Source organism: Muntiacus reevesi, chromosome 3 (genome assembly GCF_963930625.1).
Source record: "Muntiacus reevesi chromosome 3, mMunRee1.1, whole genome shotgun sequence".
Classification (NCBI taxonomy): domain Eukaryota; kingdom Metazoa; phylum Chordata; class Mammalia; order Artiodactyla; family Cervidae; genus Muntiacus; species Muntiacus reevesi.
Genome location: NC_089251.1, coordinates 136,635,042 through 136,660,422, shown reverse-complemented (window position 1 = coordinate 136,660,422; position 25,381 = coordinate 136,635,042). Strand labels below are relative to the sequence as shown.

Genomic DNA, 25,381 nt, shown 5'->3' with positions numbered 1-25,381 from the left:
GCAATGCCAGGTGTATTATTAGAATAAAATATGCTGGGTGAGGACAAGCATTATAAAATGCTATATATCAGAAGAAAGCTAAATAGGTAAAAGCCAGGACTAAAGGAAAGATAATGGGTGGAGTTGTTTTTGTAGGCTATAAAATATTAAATCATCCTCACCAAAGGGATTGCTCTTAACTGTTCTTCCACTTGGGAACCAATCTAGTAGAAAGAAGAAAATGTGGTTTTTAGAATCAATCAGACACAACTGAGCTCAAATCTTTGCTCTTTGACTTATCAGTTAAGTCAAAGATTTTTTGTAAATTGCTTAATTACTCTGAACCAGTTTCCTCATTTGTTAAATGATAATGATGCTAACTATTTTATATCATGAAAGTTGAATGTGACAATGTGGTGCACCTGATAGACATATATTAGGTTTTTCGTTTTTAAGAATGGCAAAAATCAAGCTTTAAATCTGAGAAGATTTTGGAAAAAGCAACACTATTCTAAGAAATAAATATGAAGTGGTGTTCTGATTTTTCCATTGGATCTTTGTTTGTGGTGCACAGTACAATGGTGGCATTTCCTCTGGGATTTGAACTTGGGATTTGAACTCTAGAATTTGCAATACAGAAGTTCAAGAAAGAAACAGCTTTAGAAATAATTTTGCTTTTTTTCATTTAAAAAAGAAAGAGTTTTTTCTTCCCCTTCAATATGTAAACTTTTTATAATAAGAGATTTTGTTATTGCTGTTTTATTTTTAATTCTACTAAAATAACTATAATTATTCCATAAATGACTCAAACATATGGAATCATTTACTCTGGGCAGAGGAACAGAATGCTATAAAAATTACAATAGCTACAAGCATTCACAGTTTATTAGAGGTGGGTTTCCCTTTCCAGATTATTCATTGGTTATGAGTTACTGTGAAATTACTAAAATGAAATTATATTATTTTTGGTTTGAAGGGGATGATAGCAAATAATGAAATAACTGTGAGGAATTTCACTGGCAAATCAAACTGCTCTCTGTTAATTAGCTCCTGCCTACATACATAGTTTAAAAATAATTGTATGTTTATGAAAGAATGATTAGTTAGGGAATGTGCTGAGGTAATAAGAAAAAATCATGAAGAGAGCAATTTAAGCTAATATCCACATATCATTTTATGTAACCACATCACAGAAGGGGGTCCGAGTTAATTAGATTCCTTTAGTTAAGTAGGAAATATTAAAAAAAGAAAAGATTCTTAGGGTTCAATCCAATGTATGCCTGTTATCTGGGGGAATAACTTGGACTCTTTTCTGAATGTATTTATATCTTAGTGTGTGTGTAAGGCATAAAAATAGAGACTCTGACCTATACTTAAAAAATGTTTCTGCTTAAATATTGTTCATTTATGACATATAAAAATGGAAACAATATTTTAACAGAAATGTTGACTACAAAATATAATTTTAAGAGAGTTTTTGCAATATAATTCCACGTCTTTGAGTGATTTTCAGTTTTAAAATGGACAATACTAGGAATTCTAAATGCAGACCCAAATGATCATATTTTTGTCTTCATTTGTAGGAGTTTATAAGATCTGTGGGCACATATAAATATACAGGTATATGAAATGGGCTCAGGCAAATAGATGCTTCTCCCTGGCTCTGTCTGATTCATTCTATCTGTAACCTATTGAAGATGATAAATACCCTTTTGTGAACATGAAGAAAGATTCCTTCCACTATTCATGGGGGCTTCCCTGGTGGCTCAGATGGTAAAGACTCTGTCTGCAATGCAGGAGACCCGGGTTTGATCCCTAGGTTGGGAAGATCCTCTGGAGATGGGAAAGGATACCCACTTTCATGTTTTTGCCTGGAGAATCCCATGGACAGAGGAGCCTCACAGGCTATAATCCATGGGGTTGCAAAGAGTTGGACACAATTGAGTGACTAAGACTTTCACTTATTGTGCAAAATATTCATAGGACAAAGACCCACTACCCCTCCATCTAGATATCACATTTTAGAATCAAAATCTGTGAACTTCAAAGTGAGGAGGCAAGAAAAATTTTACAGGTTTTATATATTAAATTTTATTTCATTCTTTTAAATATCTATCATAAATTCTATTTATATAATTGCATAGATGACTGTGATAAAAGGTTTTTGCTGATAAGAGTATTCCAAGTTTTATGATGACAGCTCTAGAGCAGTGCTGTCCACGAGATATCTAATTCAAGCAAATGATTATTTATAATATTCTTGCAGACATATTTTTAAAAGAGGCAACTAATTATAATAAAATTCCATTTAACCCGATATATCCAAAATTACTAGCATTTGAATCAATATGGCAAAATTTTATGAGATAGTTTATGTTCCTTTTTACATATGGTGTCTTTAAAATCCAGTGTACATCTTACAATTACAGTACATATCAATTTGTTTTAGCCATGTTCAAAGTTAGTGATCACACGTGGCTTGTGGTTACCATACTGAATAGAATAGGTTTAGAGCTCTCTTATGGAAGATTCACCTCTCTGATAAATAAAAAGAAATGCCATAAATTTGGTGTTAACTTTGGGGTAGTTTGATCCTGATTATTCTGTGAATTACTGCTCACAAATGGAGTACTGAACACCTAGAGCCAATGTGTATATTGACCCCTCACCTTATAGAAAATAAATGTACAAAAGAACCCTGATTTGTTTTTTGCTCTCTTTCAGGCAAACAAGGAATACATTATTTGAAGGTAGTAAGACCAATTTCTCTTGGACTTAAAGGTGTTCTTATATGGCAAAGTTACATGAGATGAAGGAGACAAAATTCCTTCCAGGACAGGAAGAAATAGGAAAAGAATCATTGAAAGTAATATGGTAGGCCAGGTAAGCAGAATTCAAAGATGGCTCCCAGGATTTCAGCCTCTAGTGTATAAACATGCATTTACCCAATTATTCAATCAAATACTATTCTAGGTGTGTTGCAAAAGAATTCTGCAATGTAATTAAGGTCCCAAATCACTTGACCTTGAGACAGGGAGACAATCAGGTAGGCCTGATCTAATCTCAGGTGACTTTGAATATGAGTCTAGAGTTACAGAGATAAAGACTAAAAGATCCAATAATGAGAAAACTGGCACACAGTCACCATCTATAAAGATGGAACAGGCTACGTGACATGCTACATGTCCATGGCAAAAAGCAAGCAATGGAAGGCAGCCACAGTCCTACAACTGCACATACTTGGATTCTGCCAATCACCTGTCTAAACTTGGGAGAGGACTCCAAGCTCTGGTTGAGAACACGGTCCAGACAGCACCTTGATTTCAGCCTGGTGACATCCTAAGGAGAGAACCTAGCCATGCCTGTGCTTTTACCTATAGAACTGTGCTTTTATTTTTGTTTCAGTTTTTAAGCTGCTATGTTTATGGTAATTGTTTACATGGTAATAGAAAGCATATAGCAGTTGAACAATTCATTCACCTTACCTAATCACAAAACTGTTTGTTTTTAAACTTTACCATTTAGTTATCAAGTATACAATCCAGATCTATGATATCTTGAATTTCAAAATAGGTTTTGAGGGAAAACTATGATACCATTAGATGCTAAATTCACTAATATCTTCACCTTGGAAATGTTTAATACATTCAGTTATATTATTACTCTGATTTTTTTTCTATAAACACAAATGACTTTACACACACACTAAGCATGATTTTAAAGATTAAATACCAGAAGTAGGTAAATGACCAAGGATATATGCTATATGTGTTAACCCTAATCATTCTATAGCATATTAATTCCAAGATATTCAATCCTTTGTATTTGGGTGCTAACTGGATGAAAAGGCATTATCTTAGGACTTTCAATAACTTACTGGTAATTTTTGTGTCAGATTTAAGTAAGGGATTATATTATATATATGTGAGTGTGTGTGTATATGTGTATGTATATATGAGATATATATATATATATATATATATATATATATATATATGAGATATATATATACACAGGCTTCCTTGGTAGCTCAGATGGTAAAGAATCTGCCTGCAATGCAGAAGGTCCAGATTCGATCCCTGGGTCAGTAAGATCCTCTGGAGAAAGAAATGGCAACCCACTTCAGTATTCTTGCATGGAAAATTCCATGGACAGAGGAGCCTGGCAGGCTACAGTCCATGGGGTTGCAAAGAATCGGACACAACTAAGCTATTAATACACACACACATATATACCCGTGTATGCTCAGTCATGTCCAACTCTTTGTGACCCATAGACTGCAGCCTACCAGGTTCCTCTGCCCATGGGATTTCCCAGGCAAGTACACTGGAGTGGGTTGCCATTTCCTACTCTGAGGATCTTCCTATCCTATCGATCAAACTCGTGTCTCTTGCCTCTCCTGAAGTGGCAGGTGGATTCTTTAACACTGCACTACCTGGGAAGTCCTATGTATATACATACCATACATGCATATATAATTTACTGTTTAACATATTTACATGTTAGTCACTGGAAAGCATGAAGTCAATTCTCTTTATTAGGAGTTACTTGTTCACTTTGCCATATCTGCTACTTTTTCACTTCCTTTGTACATTGTCTATACATCTGTCTATGTACTACAGAAATGTTTGCAAGGGTTTTATATTTTTAGTTGGTTGCAATATAGACAGCTCTTAATCTGAAAGATATTAGTTATAAATAGAGGTCAAATCTTGGGAAAAAGACATGCAGAGTACTTTTAAAACTGTAAATATTTGTATAAAGAAAGGAGCTAAATCTTCAGGAATATCTATTTTTTCCTTCCATTCAATGAACGACATTCAGTAATGAAATTCAATGAAGCTTAAGATATTTTGAAATCATTGACAGAAGGCAGTCCTGACTTCATTCCAGATCAGAAATGACTAATTACAAACACCATAATTTCTACACCATAGAAGGATGCTCATGGAAAAGGAGTGAAAAAGTATTCATAATGGTTACCTCAATCTACTAAATTTTTGCTTTGGCCCTTAACTGGCATAATAAACATCTTCCCAGTTCAGTAATGCTATCTTTAGATTTTCTATTATAGTCCTAAAGTCAATGCTCTTAAAATCTCTTTTGACTTTCAGTCAAAAATATGACTTTGGGTCACATTTTTACGGTCAGTAAATTTGAGTTTAATATTAATGTTTCTAGGACCTGTAAAAGCTTTGTAACAATGTATGGACATTTTAATATCATTACAAAAGCCACTCATGCAAACTGCGCCACTGAATACCTTTGTTTAAAATAACCACTTGAACTGTATGAGAAGGAATTAACAGCAATTGATCTGAGATGTTTTACTCTTGACTTAAGATTCTTTGATAATTTTGGTATTTTTTGAGTACTTCAAAGTGTGGGACCCAAATCATCTGGAGAAAAAGAAATTCACCCACTCTCCTTCACTTCTTTGAACCCTCTTTAATTCAAAAGTAAATTTAATATATGAAACATGGTAGACTGAGGATAAACTTATAATAAAAAGCCTGTGTACTTTTATTTATTGAACTTATGGATCATAACTCAACTGTCACTCAAATAACACAATTGTCTACAAGCAACTTTGACTATTCGATTTGGACATAAGTTACAAATTAAGTTCCTTGGAGGCAAAACAAGCAAAGAAAAAAGATTGTGCCATTTGTGAAAGTAGTGCCAAGAACATCACATCAGCCCTCTCATTTATCACACATGGGTCACACTGCTAAAGGATAAACTGTTATGTGACCTCTTATGTAACAACTACTATACCGTAAAGTAAAAGTGTGACATAGGCATGAAACATTTCACACATCTGCCTATATGAGATTTAGGGAGTTAAATTAAGTTCAATTACCTTATTTCATATTGTGAAGCATCTAGAATAATTGAGTTGAAACAAATAGCCAGACAAAAATGCTTGAAGATACATGTACTAGTTGTTATCATTTCTGTCAGTTGTTATAAGTTCAATAAAAAAATTATTAGTTTAAAGTTTGAATTGCTAACTAAAAAAAAAAGAAATGCTTTGCCAACAGAGTCGTTCCTTATTGAGATGAACAAATTTAGGTTCTAGAAGAGTAAGAAACTAAGATTTTTGAAAAGCTCTGGATATATATTTGACTAAGAAACTAAAATAAAATAGAACAGAATACATAGTTCTAGCAGAATCTATACAAAAACAGTACATATACAAGCTAAAATAAATAGCACCAAGAAGAATTTTAAAAATAAAACTTTTCTAAATGTATTTCTTCATAAGATTCTTGATGGAATAGGAGGAACATCAAAGCTAAATGCTTTTTTTAAGGAATTTATTTCAAATAAGGAAAGTATGGAGAAGTTTCAAAATATCAAACATTATTTTCATTTTAAGTAGCATATTCTAGTAGACTACAAGTAAAAAAATAAATTCTATTCTATCCTGTCCAATCTTCCTGGAAGAAATTCCAGCAGCAGCCTACAAGGTAAATGGAGTGTGGAAAACCAATTCGTAAATTGCAGGGTCGGGAAAGAATAACACTGCTTAGAAAATGAAAGTCGATCAAGATTGGAAACATTTCACCTGTTTTCATTTAAATCTTCAATCTCTTTTCCTGCTGGTTTAGGAAACAGAATAGAGGATAATGGGGCAGTAGGGAGTATGAACTCTAAATATCTCGAAATGACCACATTGACATGCTCAATGTAATTTTCTGTGACTAAAAGAAAACTAGGTTTTGGATAATCTCCTAGTTAAATTATTATGTATGAAACTTAAAACAATTATTTTCTCTCATGTTTTTCTCCTCCTATTATATAAAATTTACTTTAATCAATTAAGATAGAAGCTTAAACTGTGATGGAATTTAAAAATGAGAAATGACCTGAAGTATAATATTACTAAACTAGTTCCCTGCTTTCAATTAAATATATATCCACCCCATTTCTGAGAAGTAAGCATTTATTGCAATACCAAGGACCTGAAAGGAGATACTTGTTATTTCTCATCCAACACATGTCAAAACACTCCATGCTCATAAATATTTTCTGAAATGTCCAAGCTAAATCTTTTATGCAAATTCCAGACTGCCTTATAAACAGCAGCTGACAAGTCAGTCAACAAGTCAATACAATTGAAGAACAGAGTCAACATAATGTAAGTCAATGTAAGAACTGAATAACTTAAACTGCCTTAAATTTATGTTAAAAACAGATATTAATTAAAGATATCTAGAGATATCTAAAAGGAACAATTAGCTATCTACTATCAATTATTTGAAATCATTATACTAAGAAATGTGATACAAAATTTAGGTACTCAGAACCTGAGAAATTTGGATGTGTTAATTCCATAGCCATTGAATTACTGGATCAGTGACCTGCTATAAAATACCAATAGAACACAACCTCATGAAATTTTTAAAAAGATTATTTTACTAATATTTCAAGTAGATTCATAATTACCATAAGTGAACTCATACTAAACAACGGTTCCTTTTCATTATCTCAGTTAATCTTCACACCAATTTTATGAGGTATAAGAATTCCCACTTTAAAAATTGCCATTATTGTCCTCATTTTGCAGATAAAAATTATTGTAGAGTCAATACCTGACCCAAGGTTTTCACATTCAAGAACCTCTGCTCTTTACCTGTGCCAAGGCCTACAGGTGATTTTTCATCAGAATGATGGGCTGAACTCTACAATCTATATGCTGCTACTGGTCATGTGCACTGCTTAGTCACTTCAGTCTTCTTTGTGATCCCATGGACTCTAGCCCGCCAGGCTCCTCTGTCCATGGGGATTCTCCAGGCTGTCATGCCCTCCTCCAGGGGATCTTTCCAACCCAGGGATCGAACCCAGGTCTCCTGCATTGCAGGCAGTTTCTTTACCATCTGAGCCACCAGGAAAATCCAAATTTATTTATGGGAAAGCTAATATAAATTTGACCTGTTAACCTAAGACTAAAAGGAATGGCTTGGAAATCTATGTAAACAGCAGGAATGAAAATTTCCAAACCACTTTTGTTTAAATGTTGGAAATATTAAATTTGTAAGACACACTATGATTTTGAGTGATAAACCTCAATTACTATCACTGAAAACCTAAGTCATCTATCACTATGGTTTTAACACTTTCTCTGTCTCTCCATATGCCTATGCCTATGACCTACTGCCATTGGTACCAGTGGCCCTCATTAAGACAGTGATTTTCAAGATGAGGAAAGAAATGTCCTCCCTTCCTTTCAAGGGCCTATCAAAGGGAGAGAGGGGCATATCAAAGCTCGCTGAGTTACTCTGAGAGACTTGCTACCATTTGGAGGGGTATGCTCCTCCATTCCTACCATTTAAAATATTTTCTATCTAGAGAAATGATAAGTAATACGTTCTGAGTGATTTTGCTAAATCAGGCACTATCTTATTCACTCACTCAATCTTCCAAACCAACTTATGAATATTAATAGCCCTATTGTATAAAAAAGAAAGCAAAGCTCAGATAATTTAAGGAACTTACCTACAGTCACACATCTAGAAAATAGTAGAAAATCTGATTCCAAAGACAGCACATTTAACCACCATACTATATTGCCTCTTGTTAACTGGTTGCAATGATTATAATAAATCATCAAAAACAAATGCACATACATGCTTCAAAGTGATAGTGCAGTACTCAACCAAGTCTCAAGGAGGGAAAATATATATATAGGAATAAACAGACATTTGTTTATAAAACTGCAGTTTGGGTCTTAGGTTCTCTTTCTCTCCTTGTCTCTCTGTTTCTCTCTCATTTATTAATTTTTTTTTCATAATTTGACATTGCTCTAAACAGTTGTATTAATAGATCTTGATTGTGCCCAAATGACAAAGTGCCACTGTTGTATAAATTACTTAACTAACACATTCTTCTTTTTAGAATTTGATTTCTCTATTTATTTTATTAAAAAATAATTTACTAATAAATATCATGTTAGACTTTTAAAAACATTTAAAGGCAAAATATCATATAAATAAAAAACTACAACTAAATTAAATGGCATAGATGAATCTCATATAATATTTAGCAAAAGAAGTCAGATGTAAAGAGTACATAGTGCATGATTCAATGTATATAAAGTACAAAAGCAGGCAAATTGACCTGCATTGTTAGCTCAATGGAAACGGGCCTCAAGAAGTGTTTCTGATTCTGATACCATTCTGTTTCTTGATCTGGCTGATGATTACACAAATGCTTCATTTGGAAAAATGTATTGAGCTTTACATTTATGTTGTGAATATTTTTACAGTACATATGATGCACTTCAATCAAAAGTTTACATTAAAAGGCAGTGCTTTATCCAAAATGGTTACTTTGCTAATTGTAATTTAGCACTATTTTCTCTTCCAAAAGATACAATTAATTTGTTTCAAAAAGAAAGCTAACAGTGTTTCCACACCACATTGTACATTACTATTTTCCTAAACATGACATGTTTTAAAGTCAAATTTATTGAGGTATAATTTATGTGCAGTAAAAGTCATTCCTCTTAATGTAAAGCATAGCCGTTTTTGACAAGTCCATACGTTCATGCAACCATCATCACTATTAAGATGCAGAATAGTTCCATCATCTCTTTAAATTGCCTCACGACTTTTTCTAATAGAGCTCATCTCCCTCTGCCCCCACCCCAGTTCCTGGCAACTCTGATCAGTTTCATTCTCCATCGTTCTGCCTTTTCCAAAACGCCATATAAATGGAATCCTATAGTATGTACTCTTTAAAATCTAGCTTCTTTCAGTTAGCATACTGCCTTTGAGATCCATCCATGTTTTGTGCATATCAGCAGTTTGTTCCTTCTATTACTGAGTGATTTTACAAGGTATGGATATACCACAATTAAAAGACATCTGAATAACTGCCAGGTCCTGGTGATTTTGAATAAATCCACTACAAGCATCTGTATATAGGTTTTTGTATAAACATAAGGGAAATACTTTGTTTTTTAACTTGTGTTGTACTGAATATTTTCTATACAGTCTTTAGTTTATAGTAATCCTGATACCTAGGGCATATACCAACCAGTTCAAAATAAAGTCAGAAATTAAATCAAGTAAGAAATACCTCAGAAAACAGATCAACTTTTGCAAATTACCCTCTAAAAGATATTTCTTTCTGCAATCATCTACATAATTAAGAACATAAAGATTCTATTAAAGTTCTAGGTTAATATTTAAAATCATGTTTAAATCATACAAAATTAAAGAAATCAATGATATTACTAATTTGGATTCCATAATCTTAATGAATAAAGGAAGAAGAGGTAAGACATATGGCTTGAAATGTAAAGAGTTATATACCTCTCTCATTACTCCCTGATGTAACATATTATAAACTTTACCCAACTGGTTAGTAGTTTTTTGTCTTTTTTTTTTTTAATCCATGATAATTGGGAAAGGATTTGAATGACAAAATGGAAACATGGTAGATGTTACCTAGCATGTTGTGGTAAAGTGGAATGGCCCGTCCAAAGGTAGTAAATGCAGTCATGACTAGTGGGACCGCTACACCTGCAGGCAATTACAGAACAGAAGACATCATTCTCCATTCACAAGTGGCATGCACACACATGCACCCGTGCTCACACACGGAGCCTTGGAGGAAGAACACGAGAGGCAAGCACACCAAGTACCTATCCATCAGTCCGATGCAGTCTTCTATACTCGCGCCTACGCACCTGCAGAAGGTCCACATTTTAAAAATACAAGGAAAGAAAAATTAGTCAGTTTTCAAAAGAGTCAGGAAGACCAATACCAGTTGTGTCAAACCCTAATCATAGTTACTAGACAACTTTGGAACATCATGAATTTGAAGCTGGTGAGAAGATGATTACTTGAAGGATACCCAGAAATGAACCGCAAATACCACCCAAATGGAAAGTGGAGAAACACGTCCATGCAAAGAAGTGTCCTCTGTTCCTGTGGATAACTTCCAAACACATATTGTTCATTTCTAATACTTTAAGTTCATTAGCATCATTCATGATTATGTGTCTTGATGAAGAACTTAATATCTCAATGGCTATAATTGGTTTCATGTATACAGTTTCTTCTAAAATGTTCTAAGGTTAAGTAAAAAACAAAATAAATAAAAAAGCAAACATGAGCTATTCAATATAATGGAACAACCTGATGCTTAATACTCAATAAAAATTGATTTTAGCAGAAAATGAGTTAACAACCTTTAATGCTATTCTCATGGTTACTTTACATAATCACATTACTCCATCCCTTGGTTGTGACTCTGTTTAAAACATACTTATCTATAAACATGAATTCATTTAAAAAGCAGATTAACTTGTTTCACCATACTGCAGTTTATCTTGAATTTGTTTTTAAAAGAGCAGTGCTATAACAGGCGAATAAAAACAGTTTTATGAACTGCCATAATAGTTAACTTGAACAATAATAACAAATAAATACACCACAAGGAAATGAACAAATTGAGACTCAGAACTACAGAGTCCACTGAGGTTAATATTTAAGTCAAATAATCTAAGTACACAGGATTCTGATTTTGAAGTATCATAGAAATATTATTCCTTCCATTTTCCAATGAATTTGAATTGTATTTCTTTCCCTTTTCTCTCATTATAGACATACAGGTCCAGTGCATTATCAAGGTTCCTTGTACAGCTATGATTTATTGAACTAATTCTGCTGCCAATATTTTTTTCCAAATTCTCACTTCTAAAACTGAAAAAGAAGCTGACATTAAAATCATTACATAGTGAATTAATAAAGTTCTCATGTATAAGGCCAGACTATCCATTATATCTATAGAAAATTATAGAACAGTGGTAAACAAATATAACTCTGTATGACAATAATTAAGTCACTAGTTTCCTACTTAATCAATATCAGCTATATTATTCTTATTAGGTGAAAAATTATATTTCTTTTGAGAATTGGCTTTGAGTGGCCAAGAAAAATTTTAATGTACAGAAATACAAGAAAAAGGTGTTTCAACAAAAGCAAATAAAATATACAATGAAAAAATCTTTTAAAAAACCAAATAAATTAAAATTAAAATACAGAGCACATAGCATTGGATTGGTTCCATAATCCATAATGAGAACCATTTCTAAAAATAAAAATTTACTTGCTGTAAAAGTTTCCAAATTGTATTAGATGGCTTTCTTTGATTCTAAGGGAGTCATTTTTTCCTAGTTTCCTATTATATCTCCTTCAAAATGTTTTTTTTTTAATATGATATTGCCATTTTTGTAATATCGATCGTCTGCTTCTTATTACCAAGTGATAATCTGAAAGCTATAGTTAGTTTGCAAACTGTGTCTTTCTAATCATCTTTGAAAGATAAAAATATGTGAAAGCAACATTTAACTTGAGGGGAAAGTATGAGAAATGAAAGATTTTCATTCATTCAAATGAATGAAACAAAACAAAACCCTTTGTCACATGTCTTCTAAGTGTTCCTACTATTCCAAGAGCTGGGGGGAGAAAAAGATGAATTGGACATTTTTTCTATGCTTAATGAGCTCATAATTTAATGAAAGAGACAGATGCATAAACATATGTATATTGTATAAAATGATAAATATAATAAGGGACATAAGAGTGGCTTAGGAGATGTGGAAGAGGGACAGGCCCCTTCAGATCATGGTAATCTTCATGGAGAAATTAAGAGACTGAAGTTCAGGGTCCTGAGCACTGGATTGGAGTGGCAATAACTTCTCAGGTGTAAGAAAGAGCAGCAGCAAAAACATAGATCTGAGGAAAGGTAGGATGTGTATGCACAGATACAAATAATTCTGAACAGTTAGAGAACAAAATATGACACAACAGGGAGAAGGAAAAAAAGAAGCTAGACCATTTAATAGAAACCAGAACTTGAACAGCATCTGCTTAAAAATAAACTTAGTGGGAAACCACTGCAGGGTTCTAAGGAAGTTGTGAATTTGCTGGATATGTTTTATAACATTGATCTCGTTGCCCTGTAAAGACTGGTCACTTGGGAGCCCTCAGATAGATTTTTTTGGCCCTGAGGCTGTTTTAATCTAGGTAAGAGAGAGATAATGATGCTTAAATGAGGGGAATGGTAACTAGGATAAGAGACAAAGGGACGGATTTAAGAAAGGTATGGGGGGGTGGGGTAACAAAAGTAGTGGATGGCTGGTTTGATGATGGAAGTGGACAGAGCCCAGAAGTTAAAGATGACTCCTATTTCAACCTTGGAGAATAGTGGTACCATCAGTCGGAGAATGTCGGACAGAAGGTGACACCTTCTTTACTGTGTGTGTGTTTTCACGGAGGAGGGGGTGATAATTTCAGTTCATGGTTACCTAGAGTTTAGTGTGGTTGTCCTACATCCAGTGAGAAATGTTCCTCAGCAGATGGAGAGCTGAGCAGTGGGGAGGAGTTTAGGAGGAGAAGGGGGAAGCTGGAGGCCCAAGTACAGTGATCCAGCTTTGAAACAGCATAAAGGAAAGGTTGAAATCATGTAAATGGATGTGATGACTGGAGAAAGATCTTTAAGTGTGAGGAGAACAGAGATTGAGACTGAAACTCAAAGAACTCTAATAATTAGTAAATGACGTCAGATGAGCTCAGATGCCAGGAACAGGAAAATATGATTGAGTAAAATTAATTAATTGTAGTGTCATGGGGGTCCAAGTCATGAAAAATCCTCAGGAATTGGATGATCATTATTGTCAGTGGAAGACAGGTCTAGAAAGGGAACTGCTAAGAGTATGTTAGTTGACATTGTCAAAGTCACTAGAATTTAGGTTGCTATGACTTGAGAAGCAAATTGGAAATATAAGCATAGAAGCAAAGAAAAGGGAGGAGCTCTTGAAGAAGCAGAATGTGAGGTCAAGAAAGTTTATCTAGGAGATTTTGTAGGCTATTTGAAATTTCAAGGTTGAGGATAAAAAAAAAAATGAAAGAGGAAGAATAAGAGTATGACTGAAGTGGCTATATTTTTAAACTCAATACAAGTCACTGTATATTTAATACATATATTTTATTTCAACTCTATATAAGCAACAAGTTTGCATAAGAAATTCATATTGATTCAGGAAAATAAAAAAAAATAATGGAAATATCAAACTTTTGAAGTCAAAATCCCAAATAAGAGACTAAATAAAAATGTGGAATAATACCATTCTCTACATAATTAGTATCCTAAAGTAGACACTTTTCAGAAAATTCAGAAAGAGAAACTACGTTATTAAAAACACTGGAATTTGAAATATTGAACTGTGTTTAACATATGTTTGTACTTACTGATTTATAAACACCTTGATGTACCCATGTTACTTCTATAAGTAAGATGGTTGAGATATTTTGACAAAATCTTTTCTAAATTTTATAATTAAAATGAAAGGATATTTTAAATTTTTATTACAAAATATTGGCAATAATCCCACAAGCAGCCCTACTTGTTTTCTCCATTAATGAAAATTATTTCACTATATACATTTAAAATATAAAAAGAAGTAATAAGAAAAATATTAATGCATATAGAAAATTATATATGAAACCATAATTCTAATATTATTAAAAACTTTGAATGAAAATTTTAAAAGATGCCCTATGAAAATAAATATCCTAGTTCATGCTTCAAAACAAAATTAAATTGACATTTGTCATGAATGTAAGTAACGTTAGCAAAGAAACTATAATCTTTGCCCTATGACCACTCACCTGCATACTAAATTTAGGTTACAAGTCCTCTTTTAAAATTTCTATCTTGCTAATTTTACATATGAATATCATTTCTATGTTTTAAATTCCTGTTAATCCCGTCAAAATATAGCGAGGGATCACTAATGGAGGAGAGATACAAATTGCAAGAATAAAAATTCACTGGACTGTGACTTCCTAGTGGTCAGGAGCTGTGTCTTATTTATTTCTGAACTTAGCTATAACTGGATCTGATGCACAGTAGGTGTTCAGTATAGCAAAGTTGAAGAATGAATGAAATGAGAAAGGTTGCAAAAATAAAAGCCCTTTAGTCAAGGCAAGAAGAGACAATGTTATTACTTTTTCTCTAGGAATATTAGTGAGACTCCCTGATAGATGTTAGCTAAATGGATCACAAATTTTTAAAATATCTAAAGAACTTATTAGAGTCAGTACATTTAATGTATTATACCTTTAGAGTAGTAAAAGTGCTTTTAAGGTATAACATAGATAATTTTATTTTCAGGCAATCATTAAACAATATTCAGAATAAGAATTTTCCTTCTGAAAAATGTGATTTGAAAGACTATTTCCATTAACTTGGTTCCAGCATTACCTAGCTGACATAATATTGGCATATATTAATAAAAGAAAAGGTGTTTTCCAAAGTAGAGTTGGCCTGGTTAAATTCACATTTACTGATGGCTCAGTTATTACGTGTGTTTAGAATAAAAATAGTCACTTATCCCATCATCCCTACTGCCCCTGTGATCTTTCTAAGAAAAGCTTCTATCTCTACATGATCAATTTGAAAAAGTGGAACTGAGTGCACAGAGCACCTCGCTGCTTCTTTAAAAGGATCTCAAAATACAGAGCATCACAGCAGTGAACGGAGGAAGAGTTAGGCATTTAAAAATTCCAAATTTGGATTCCATTCTGGGGCTAAGACCACAGACCTTTCATGCAAATGAGTGAACCCAGACAATACAGAGGGTATAAGAAAAAGAATGGCAGGAAGCTAAATGTAAACAAAGACAAGGATCTGTTCGGACTAAGTCAGTGATAGAATTCATTTACTTTAGAAGACATCAGGGAATACACTATTCAAATTCTGTCTCCCCACCATTCTGCAGTAGTGAATTTAAAGCCATCTTTTTATTTACTAGAGTTCTCAAATGATCTGGTCAGATTTCTTTCCTGTTCCACCTCCATTCTCCCTTTTGGTTGACAGCCAATGTTTGTAATGGTGGTAAACTGATCTCTTCGTTGTCCCTCCTACTTTCCCACCACTACATATCTTTTCCTTTATCGTGTAATCATCATTTAAAAGGACTAGGAGAAAGACATGCCAGCTAGGCATCCAGACTCTGTGTGGCTCTGAGATCTCACTTTCATTTCCCTAATGGCTTTGTTGTAATTAGATTTGCAAAAACAGCAAAAGGTCTCATTTTGAATGGCAACAGCTGTTGACATCAACATTATATTGAATAATTTACTGGTTTAATTTTAGCTGCAAAACAATAAAACCCTCTTGTGGATGATTACTTTAGCAGGCAAAGTTTTCCCTCTCTGTTGCTGATTCTCCTGCTCCAAGAGTACCAGTTTCTTCATGAAATACCCTTAACCTGAGTGCCGAAAACTCGCTAGGGGAGCAGCTTATTTTTTCTAGTTTCCTTGAAGCAGAGTGTCTATGTGACTATTTCAGTATCCTCAAACTATGTGTTTACGTGTAAACCAGTGAGGTGGCATTAGCTCTTCCAAGCTGAATTTGAATTTGAATGGCAGAATATTACTTTACCTTTTGAGAATCTGCCACTTCACAGGGTGACTTAAGCTGATTTCTTGACCTGCAGGGAATTACAGACGCATCTGCAAATTGATGTCCTCTTGGCAGAAAATGATGTGGTTTGCTTTACTTCTTCAATTTTCCCTATCAGCCAGCCCTTAATCTGGCAGAAAATCTCTTTACGGAATCTCCTACTTTCCTGCTAGATCTAAAGTACCCAAGATGATTCTCCACACCAAGGGTGCATGCGCTTGTGTGTGTGTGTACATGTGTGTGGGCACTCACAGTGGTGAGCAGGATTTTTGGACAGAAGGAGGATAGAGCTTGTGAACCTGCTCTCAATTCTAAGACTTATTCACCTTCTAGAGGAAAACAAGAAAAGGAAAAGTCCTTATTAAAATAGGTTTGCTGTCTTTTAAAGAAATAGTTGTTGAGAATAGTTAGATGCAGTGACACCATTTCTTTTATAGTTCAGTGCTTATCTTCTTTCTGTAATGTCTTTGTTATTCAACTGTTATCAATATCAAAGGTATTCTAATTATTATTCATTTTACAATGTATCCTTTTGAAAAGTTAAAAAAATGTGTACCCACCTTTGAACTGTCCTACATCGGTGGAAGATACATTAGGTAATATGCTAACCTATGATAGAATTACTTTCACAAAATGTACTTGCATTTTTATTAATATGCATATCACTAAATTCTTTTTTTTATCATCACTGCTTTTGCTTATATTTTGTTGAAAGAATAATACAAGGCAGCATTTACCAAAGAGAGATCCTCACTTTAAGTTGATTATAACAACAAAGAAACAGAGTGTCTGTTAAAGACTTTTATCAAGTGGAATCTCAAAAATATAACTGCTTGTTTTTTCTGATATCTTTAATTTCCAACAAAATTTGCAAGAATTTCTACACCACACGCAATGTATATGTGATACCAGCTTCATGAAGGTGTCGATAGAAGTCATTAAAAAATGTTTTAATGAAACATTTTTAGTGAGTATAAATTCAATTCCATAAAGCATTCTTGCAGAAATGATTTCTCTTAAAATCAACATATATAAAGATGAATAGAAGTTTGCATGAGAGCATCATATATTTACTAGGTTGCCTCAGGGATAAACATGCTTGTGTGTACCTTTTGATTAGCAACATGCACTTGAGTTTTTGGCCAGTAAAGTTGCTTACCCTTGGGTGCAGTTTGGATGGCACGGGTGGCACTCTCGATCTTGATCAGCATACTTGAAAATGAAACTGTTTGCCCCCTGTAAGCCATCTGGACATTTTTCCACACAGTTCGGGCCATCCTTGAAATGGGAGCACTTTGTACAGTTGTCAGGTCCCTAAAAAGTGTGAGGAAAAACAAAACAAAACAAAATGAAGAAAGACAAATGGGTGCCTTTTCCTCTGGAATGTATTCATCCAGTTTAGCTACTGAGACCTCAGTGGATAGCCAAATGTCCTCTAGGAAGAGCAGTTTCAGAAGTACAAATGGGGATGCTGTAGTACAGATTTTCAATCAGCAAAACTGTCCAGTGATTTTTCTAGAAGGACATCAATATTTTCTTTCTGTCATTTATTCTCAGTGAGATTACGCTGCAACAGTATTTGGTAACAACACATTTTTCCTAGGAATATTTAATCACAGTCACTAGGAATATGTCAATATGATCATGAGTTAATGAAGATGAGGAAATGATAGGAATTAGGCTTAACACTGAATTTCATATACAAGTGAGATGTAAACTTTCCTTTGGTAGTACCATGAGTATTTGAACAATGAATTTAAAATTTTCTCTGGTTGAATTATCAGGAATTAGGCATTATAGGTAAATCAAATTTAATTTCTAAATTACTCTCCATCTCAAACCAGCCTATAATGCTAAAATCATATCATCTCTATGAATAGAGATTTTAGAAAATCACAGTATAATATTGAGCATAATAAAAGCACAATCTAGGGAGCAAAAACTCCCTAATAATAAACTAGATAGAAAAGAAAATTCTATGGAGAAACTAAAAAAAGAAGATGATATAATAACTATGACCAGAATCTAAATTATACTGTCACTTTATATATTTATGTTTACAATTTATATTATCTAATACATACAATTATAATAAGCAATAACAGGAAAATATATTTAAATGTCATAATAAAAGTAAAAATATTAAATTCCTATTAAACATCTAAAAATTTTTCCAAAGGGTTTGATATGGATTTGGTGCTGGGGATAGTAAGCCTGCAAGAAATGATAAGTAGTGCCTTCTCAAATCAAATTGAGAACATCGTGGTGAAAAATGCTATTGTCTTAAAATATGCTCATATATTAACACATTCAACTGTTTTGAATAATTGTATATTAAGTAGGAATGATATTATCTACTCAAAATTTGTTTTAGCCTCCTTTTGAATATAGTACTGTCTCAGGATTCCTCTTCATTTTGCTCCTTGGAACTTCTTACCTCGACTCCTGTCTCCCACAAGTTTGTTTATATCTATGGGGCTCAACATTTGTGACAGTTCACACAGAACATAATTTAGATAAATAAGATATACTTGGTATAGAGAGGGATGTTTAATATCATTAGGTTTACAATTATAAATGACGTGAATGTGACAGACAAGACCAAGGAGACATCATAGAGGCCTATTTATTAGGCAGGGAGTTGGGGATCAGTCTATTCATGGGAGTGTATTACATCTAAGCCAGACATTACAAGTGGTGATATAAGGCATCGGGAAATCAAGAAACATAATACGTTAATCTTGTTCTTGAAGTCTGTGAGTCTGTTTCTATTTTGTAAATTCATTTATATCATTTCTTTTTAGACTCCACGTGTAAGTGATACCATACGATGTTTTCCATCTCTGTCTGACTTACTTCACTCAGTATGACACTCGAAGTCCATCCATGTCGCTGCAAATGGCGTTCTTTGATTCTTTTTTATGGCTGAGTAATATGGTTGCCAGGTGAAGGGTGGGAGGAAGGGATAGTTAGGGAGTTTGGGATGGACATGTACGCATTGCTATATGTTAAATGGATAACCAACAAGGACCTACTATATACCACATGGAACTCTGTTCAAAGTTATGTGGCAGCCTGGATGGGAGAGGTGTTTGGGGGAGAATGGATACATATATATGTCTGACTGAATCCCTTTGCTGCCACCTGAAACCGTCACAACATCGTTTATTAATTGGCTATATCCTAATACAAAATAAAAGTTTAAAATGCATACAAAAATAAAATTAAAAAAATAACTATAATATTTTAAAATTTAAAGATAAAGGCAGATAATGAAGAATACTAGTGCAAAGAAAAAAAGGGTAATCTGAAAGAAATTTCTGGAAATTTTAGACTGGTGAGGTTCAATCAAGTACCTTTTTGACTATTTTGCAGTGAGAATCTATCAATTTATCTACCTAAGATCTAACTAGATAAACAAATATAAATATATTTATATCTCATTTTTCTTAATTTCCTATATGTATTTTATATGTATAGATGCATGTACACATGTATGTACATATATATTCAATATTTATATACATATATTTTTTTTTCTATGAAATAGAATTGCAGTTCAACCTGAACAGTCTGCTACTTATTTCCTTATTTCCTACCAAAAAAGAATACTTCACATGCTTCCAATTTTAACACCTGCTCATGGGTACTTAGGCACGTAATGCTGTCTATTACACAAAATCATTTACTGTGCAAGTATGCTCAGTGGCATGACATTGTACCAGACAAGAGACATGCTGATGTCGTCTTCCAGAACACAAGAGTAAAATGTACTAGGAGTAAATTAGGCAGTCAGAGAATTAGGAATTATTTTTCTATAAAATTCTTCTAATGTAAAATAATGTCTAGGTAAAAATCAGCAGATATAAATAAATATAAAATTAAAATTAAATTCACGTTTAATCTTTAGGCATACTTTAACAGGATATATTTCTTAACTTCCTTATTTTTAGAGAATCTCTTAGCTATTTGACTATATTACCATGATATGAAATCAAATGTCCAGAGCTGACACAACAAAAAGATAGTCTGACAAATCTCAAGAGGAATGAAATGTACTGATTCTTCATCTCATTTCCATAATAAAGAGATTTAAAGAAATACATGTGTGTCTAATGTGTACTCTTCTATCATTACTTTTCCAAAACTTTTAAGATTCTAGGTTCAGTGAGTGAACTAATAAATGCAATAATAGCAACCAAAGGTGAAGGCAATATTCTTCCTTAGCTCTGATTTTAAGCTATCCTTGAACCCAATAGTCTAGACAGAAAACTAAAGGATAGGCTAAATCCTGACAGAAACATTTCATTTTTTTCTTGGTGACAATTGACATTTTTCTTTGGTAGTTACTGTAAAAGACAAAGCCATGATTCCCTAGTATCTAATTCTCTTCCATTCTCAGCTTCAGAGAATATAGACATTCCCTCCCACTAGATGGGAGGTGCGTCTTACTAGGGATAATGAAATTAAGCAGAAGCAATTTAAGAAACTACTGATGCTAAACTCTCCGGCCTCACCAACTTCCGAAGCCTACTCAAACTCATGTCCATTGTGTCGGTGATACCATTCAACCATCTCATTCTCTCTTCTCCTCCCGCCCTCAATCTTTCTCAGCATCAGGGTCTTTTCAAATGAGTCAGCTCTTCGCATCATGTGGCCAAAGTGTTGGAATTTCAGTTTCAGCATCAGTCTTTCCAGTGAATATTCAGGATGGACTGGTTGGATCTCCTTGCAGTCCAAGGGACTCTAAGAGTCTTCTCCAACACCACAGTTCAAAAGCATCAATTGTTCGGTGTCCAGCTTTCTTTATAGTCCAATTCTCACATCCCTACTTGACTACTGGAAAAACCATAGCTTTGACTAGATGGACCTTTATTGGTAAAGTAATGTCTCTGTTTTTTAATATGCTGTCTAGGTTGGTTGTAGCTTTTCTTCCAAGGAGCAAGCGTCTTTTAATGTCCTGGCTGCAGTCACCATCTGCAGTGATTTTGGAGCCCCCCCAAAATAAAGTCTGTCACTGTTTCCATTGTTTTCCCATCTATTTGCCATAAAATGATGGGACTGGATACTACGATCTTAGTTTTCCGCATGCTGAATTTTAAGCCAACTTTTTCACTCTCCTCCTTCATCGAGAGGCTCTCCAGTTCTTCTTTGCTTTCTGCCATAAGGGTGGTGTCAAACTGTAGTGAGTAGCCCTTTTCTTCTCCAGGGAATGTTCCTGAGGGATTGAACTCAAGTCTCCTGCATTGCAGACATATTCCTTACCATCTGAGCCACCAGAGGTGCAATAAATTAAAAACTTCTTGGGGTGCCAGACCATCACAGAGTGGGGATGAGGGGAAGGGGCTAAGAAAACTTCCCAGACTTTCAGTGCACTTTACATAAAATATATTTAAATATTTTTCTGTAGTCTACTGCAATATAGTGGTCATTTATTATGGCAACACCAGTTTTATTAACCTGACTTTAATAGCTACTTTAGCTTTTGTCAGGTCCCATCTCCTATGCTTTCACTTCTCTTGCTGCCTCTCTGGCTTGCATTTTGGTCTCCTTTGACTTTATCTGATGTCCCTTACTTTTCTTCTTGCATTCCTTGTCTTATCTTTCTTGATAGGACTATATAGGAATAGTAAAAGTGTGTCAGAGAAGACAAAATTGTTTAAAAAAAGAGGAAGAAATAGAATAAAGAATAAAATAAATAAAACCAAGGGCAGACATATAAGGATATAAAACAAGAGTCTTGCTTTACTTCAGATCTATCCCTCTCAAGATTATCCTGAATCTCTGTCACATTTAAATCGCATAATACCATCCATTTTACATCCATTTGTGATGTATATTCCCAGAAAGCATTTTATCCTTATTACATTATAGACATTGTTGTTTAGAGAAAAAAAAAAAGTAAAGAGTGTGGAATTTGGTGTCAAAATTTCTATAGTTGAATTCCAGCTCCACATCTTACTAACTTGCTGATTTTTGGAATAACTTTCTAGTCATTACAATGGGTTCAATTTCTTTATATTTTAAATGGAGCACATGATAGAATGTTTGAGGTATAATAGTGTTTGACAAATATAAATATTTATCAATTATTATCATTAGGGAAACATTGACAGATCAAGAAAATGAGACTTCAGCAGAGTAAATCACAAGGTCAGGTGTGGGAATTCCAATTAGCTTTATGACTTCTTCTATGTCATCATCATGTCAGTCTCATGAAGAAGTTTCCTGAACCTCTTGGATATCCTAATATATACCAGTGACATGACACATAAAACCACAACTCTCTCTAGTTTTGATAAACAACATGTAGACCCAGAAACAGGCATACACCTTATATAATGCTTGAGCTCAATTCTGGCAGTTTTTCAGATAGAGCAACCTAAAAGACACTATGGTCTTGTTTAGCATTTCAAGGCTTACTGACCAAGTGATCAAGCTGGTTTTCTTGATCTCATGCTCTGATCTTCTATAGTTGAGTGATTCAACTTTACTGAGCTTTTTGTACTTTTGACTTTTTGCCTTCTCTAATCTCTAGAAGTATTCATTCACAATTTTAGCAACGAATAGTCATTTTAAGCATTTGATCCACCAATGCAATCAATCCTTATAGAATCAAAATGTGTTCATTAAAAATCTGTCTTTTCATTGTTTCTTGATTATCAAATAATTTTGAAAATTGCAAGAATATTTTCAGGGCTTTTTAATGTGTATTTTTATAAACTATCTCAATTCCTTTGAGGAACAGACTTAAAAACAAAGACATCAATAAGCTAGTTATTTCCTAGCATACTTATATACCAATAGGAGGCAGCATAAGGAGTGGAAAAGCAAAGGACTGATTTTGCAGTTTGCCTTGTTCAGAGAAGACGGGCAAATTCTTGGTTATTATAACTGTATGCTTTCAAACTCTTTTTCTCTGAAAGATACTTTTTTTCACTCTCAGACATATGGTTCCTAGATATGATAGTTTTTAGACAAATTTTACAGAGACAGGTCAACTTACTTTAACAACCCAGTATGGAATTTTACTTTCCTGTTTCCCAACATTCTTTACAGAATCCACATTTCTCATGCTGAAGATTAATTGTATTTTCCATTACTACCCTTAGCAGAGAAAGGAAATAGCCACATATGCCCTGAGCATACTTACTTGGAGATCATTACATACTAAATTGTCTTTTAGACTTTGGTTCTTCAGGCCAAATCACATCACTTCTTTTTCAGAGGTTTGTTTTTCCAAACTTAATCATCCTCACGGTAGTCCTTTGAACTGTCCAAGTATCCCACACATCCTTCTTTAGGTGAAGTTCCACAACGGCTCATTGGGGCCTAATGGAAGTTTGGAGGGCCCAATGATAATTTTTTTCTATGCTAATTAAGTGCTGAATAAGCACTCTGTTAGAAAAAATTAATGCTATTTAAATTTCAGATGAATTCTTATGGAGCAGTGTGGACTCTTGGCAACACTCAAATGTTGGTCCTCAAATTTTGTACTGATAGGTGATTCAACAGACAAACTGAAAATTTGTCTAAAGAAGGATGAATACGATACTTTGGAATGACAAACTCATTCTGACCTCACTATTAAGAAAAAGTCTCATTTTAAGAATGATGGGAGCCAAAATACGACACTTTGGAATGACAAACTCATTCTGACCTCACTATTAAGAAAAAGTCTCATTTTAAGAATGATGGGAGCCAAAGGAAGGTCTAAAAAATAATTATCACTTTTCTCCATAAGACTAACTTCAAACTAGATATATGTCAGCGAGTTCATGAGCACTTTCCTAATCCTATAGCTCCTCCTTTGTTCAACATGGTTCAATTTTTCTCTCTGCCACAGTATTTTATTACATAATTTTAGATTTTAATTTATGAAAACTTGCCTACCCCCTTTTTTCAATTTTTCCTCATAATGCTATCACAGTTAAATGATTAAACACAGATATGAATGTATTACAGTTTACCTCAAACGAAACATGAACTTTCATATTTACAAATCTTTACATGATTCCTCATTCTAGATTCCTCTTAAAAGCATGGCTCAAACACCCCTTTTTTGACTTTCTTTGGTGCCCCAGTTTTCAACTCAAAAGGTTTAGTTGCTCCCTCATATGTGTTTCTATAACAGATTATACATATTCATGTTGTATCAATTATTTTGCCTCCACTTAGTTATTTGTGTATCTCTCTTTTCAACACGATGCAATCTTTAAGGACAAGAGCATATTTTCTTTTTAAATAATTATCTTGGAAATAAATTTAGGAAACTGAAGTTTTAAGTCTTTTAAGCTGCAAGCCTCTTGGGAAATTATTGAATGTGATTCCCCATAGCATGCTATAAATACCTATTTAATGGGTGGATAAACGACATAGCAATGACTCACAGATATTCATACATGAAACCAAATAAGCCAACACAACCACAGATGTCTTCAGGCTTACCGGTCCATGGCACGTGAGGATGCCATCTTCCATCTTCTCACACTGGGGGTCACACTCGACACAGATGGAGCCGTTCTCAAACTCCCGAAATTCGCTGTGAAAACACCAGCAGCATGAGGCAGTGTAAGCAAACAGGCTGTCAACTTAACAAATGAGGTAACATCTGCTAAAAGTCCTATTGGCAGAGTAAATTCTAGAGTTTGTTTCTCTATGTGCCAGGAGCATCAGAATCATTTCCCTGTGCATTAACGAGTAAGTTCTCCATTAGGAGAAAAGATAAACTGCAGCCAGATGGCTCCACTTGCCCTCCATTGGGTTCAACGACAGACTCATTCAGGAAACCTCTCTCTTGTGAGAAATATTCCAGCAGTCTCAAAAAAAAAAAAAAAAAAAAAAAAAAAGAAGAAGAAAGAAAGAAAAAAGGAAAAGAAAAAAAAAGTATTACTCTTTTGATGACACAGCAGAACCA

General features: G+C 33.9%; 1 protein-coding gene across 2 annotated transcripts in view; it reads right to left on the bottom strand.

The window, feature by feature from the left end:
- The window catches only part of ERBB4 (erb-b2 receptor tyrosine kinase 4), a 1,213,162-nt gene that overhangs the window by 258,497 nt on the left and 929,284 nt on the right, over positions 1 to 25,381 (bottom strand). For both annotated transcript variants that reach the window (XM_065930645.1, XM_065930646.1), the window contains exons 14-16: positions 24,913 to 25,006; positions 17,624 to 17,778; positions 10,437 to 10,511 (exon numbers count right to left, since the gene is read on the bottom strand). In XM_065930645.1, the coding sequence (XP_065786717.1) occupies positions 10,437 to 10,511; positions 17,624 to 17,778; positions 24,913 to 25,006 (324 nt within the window). The remainder of the gene's footprint in view (positions 1 to 10,436; positions 10,512 to 17,623; positions 17,779 to 24,912; positions 25,007 to 25,381) is intronic.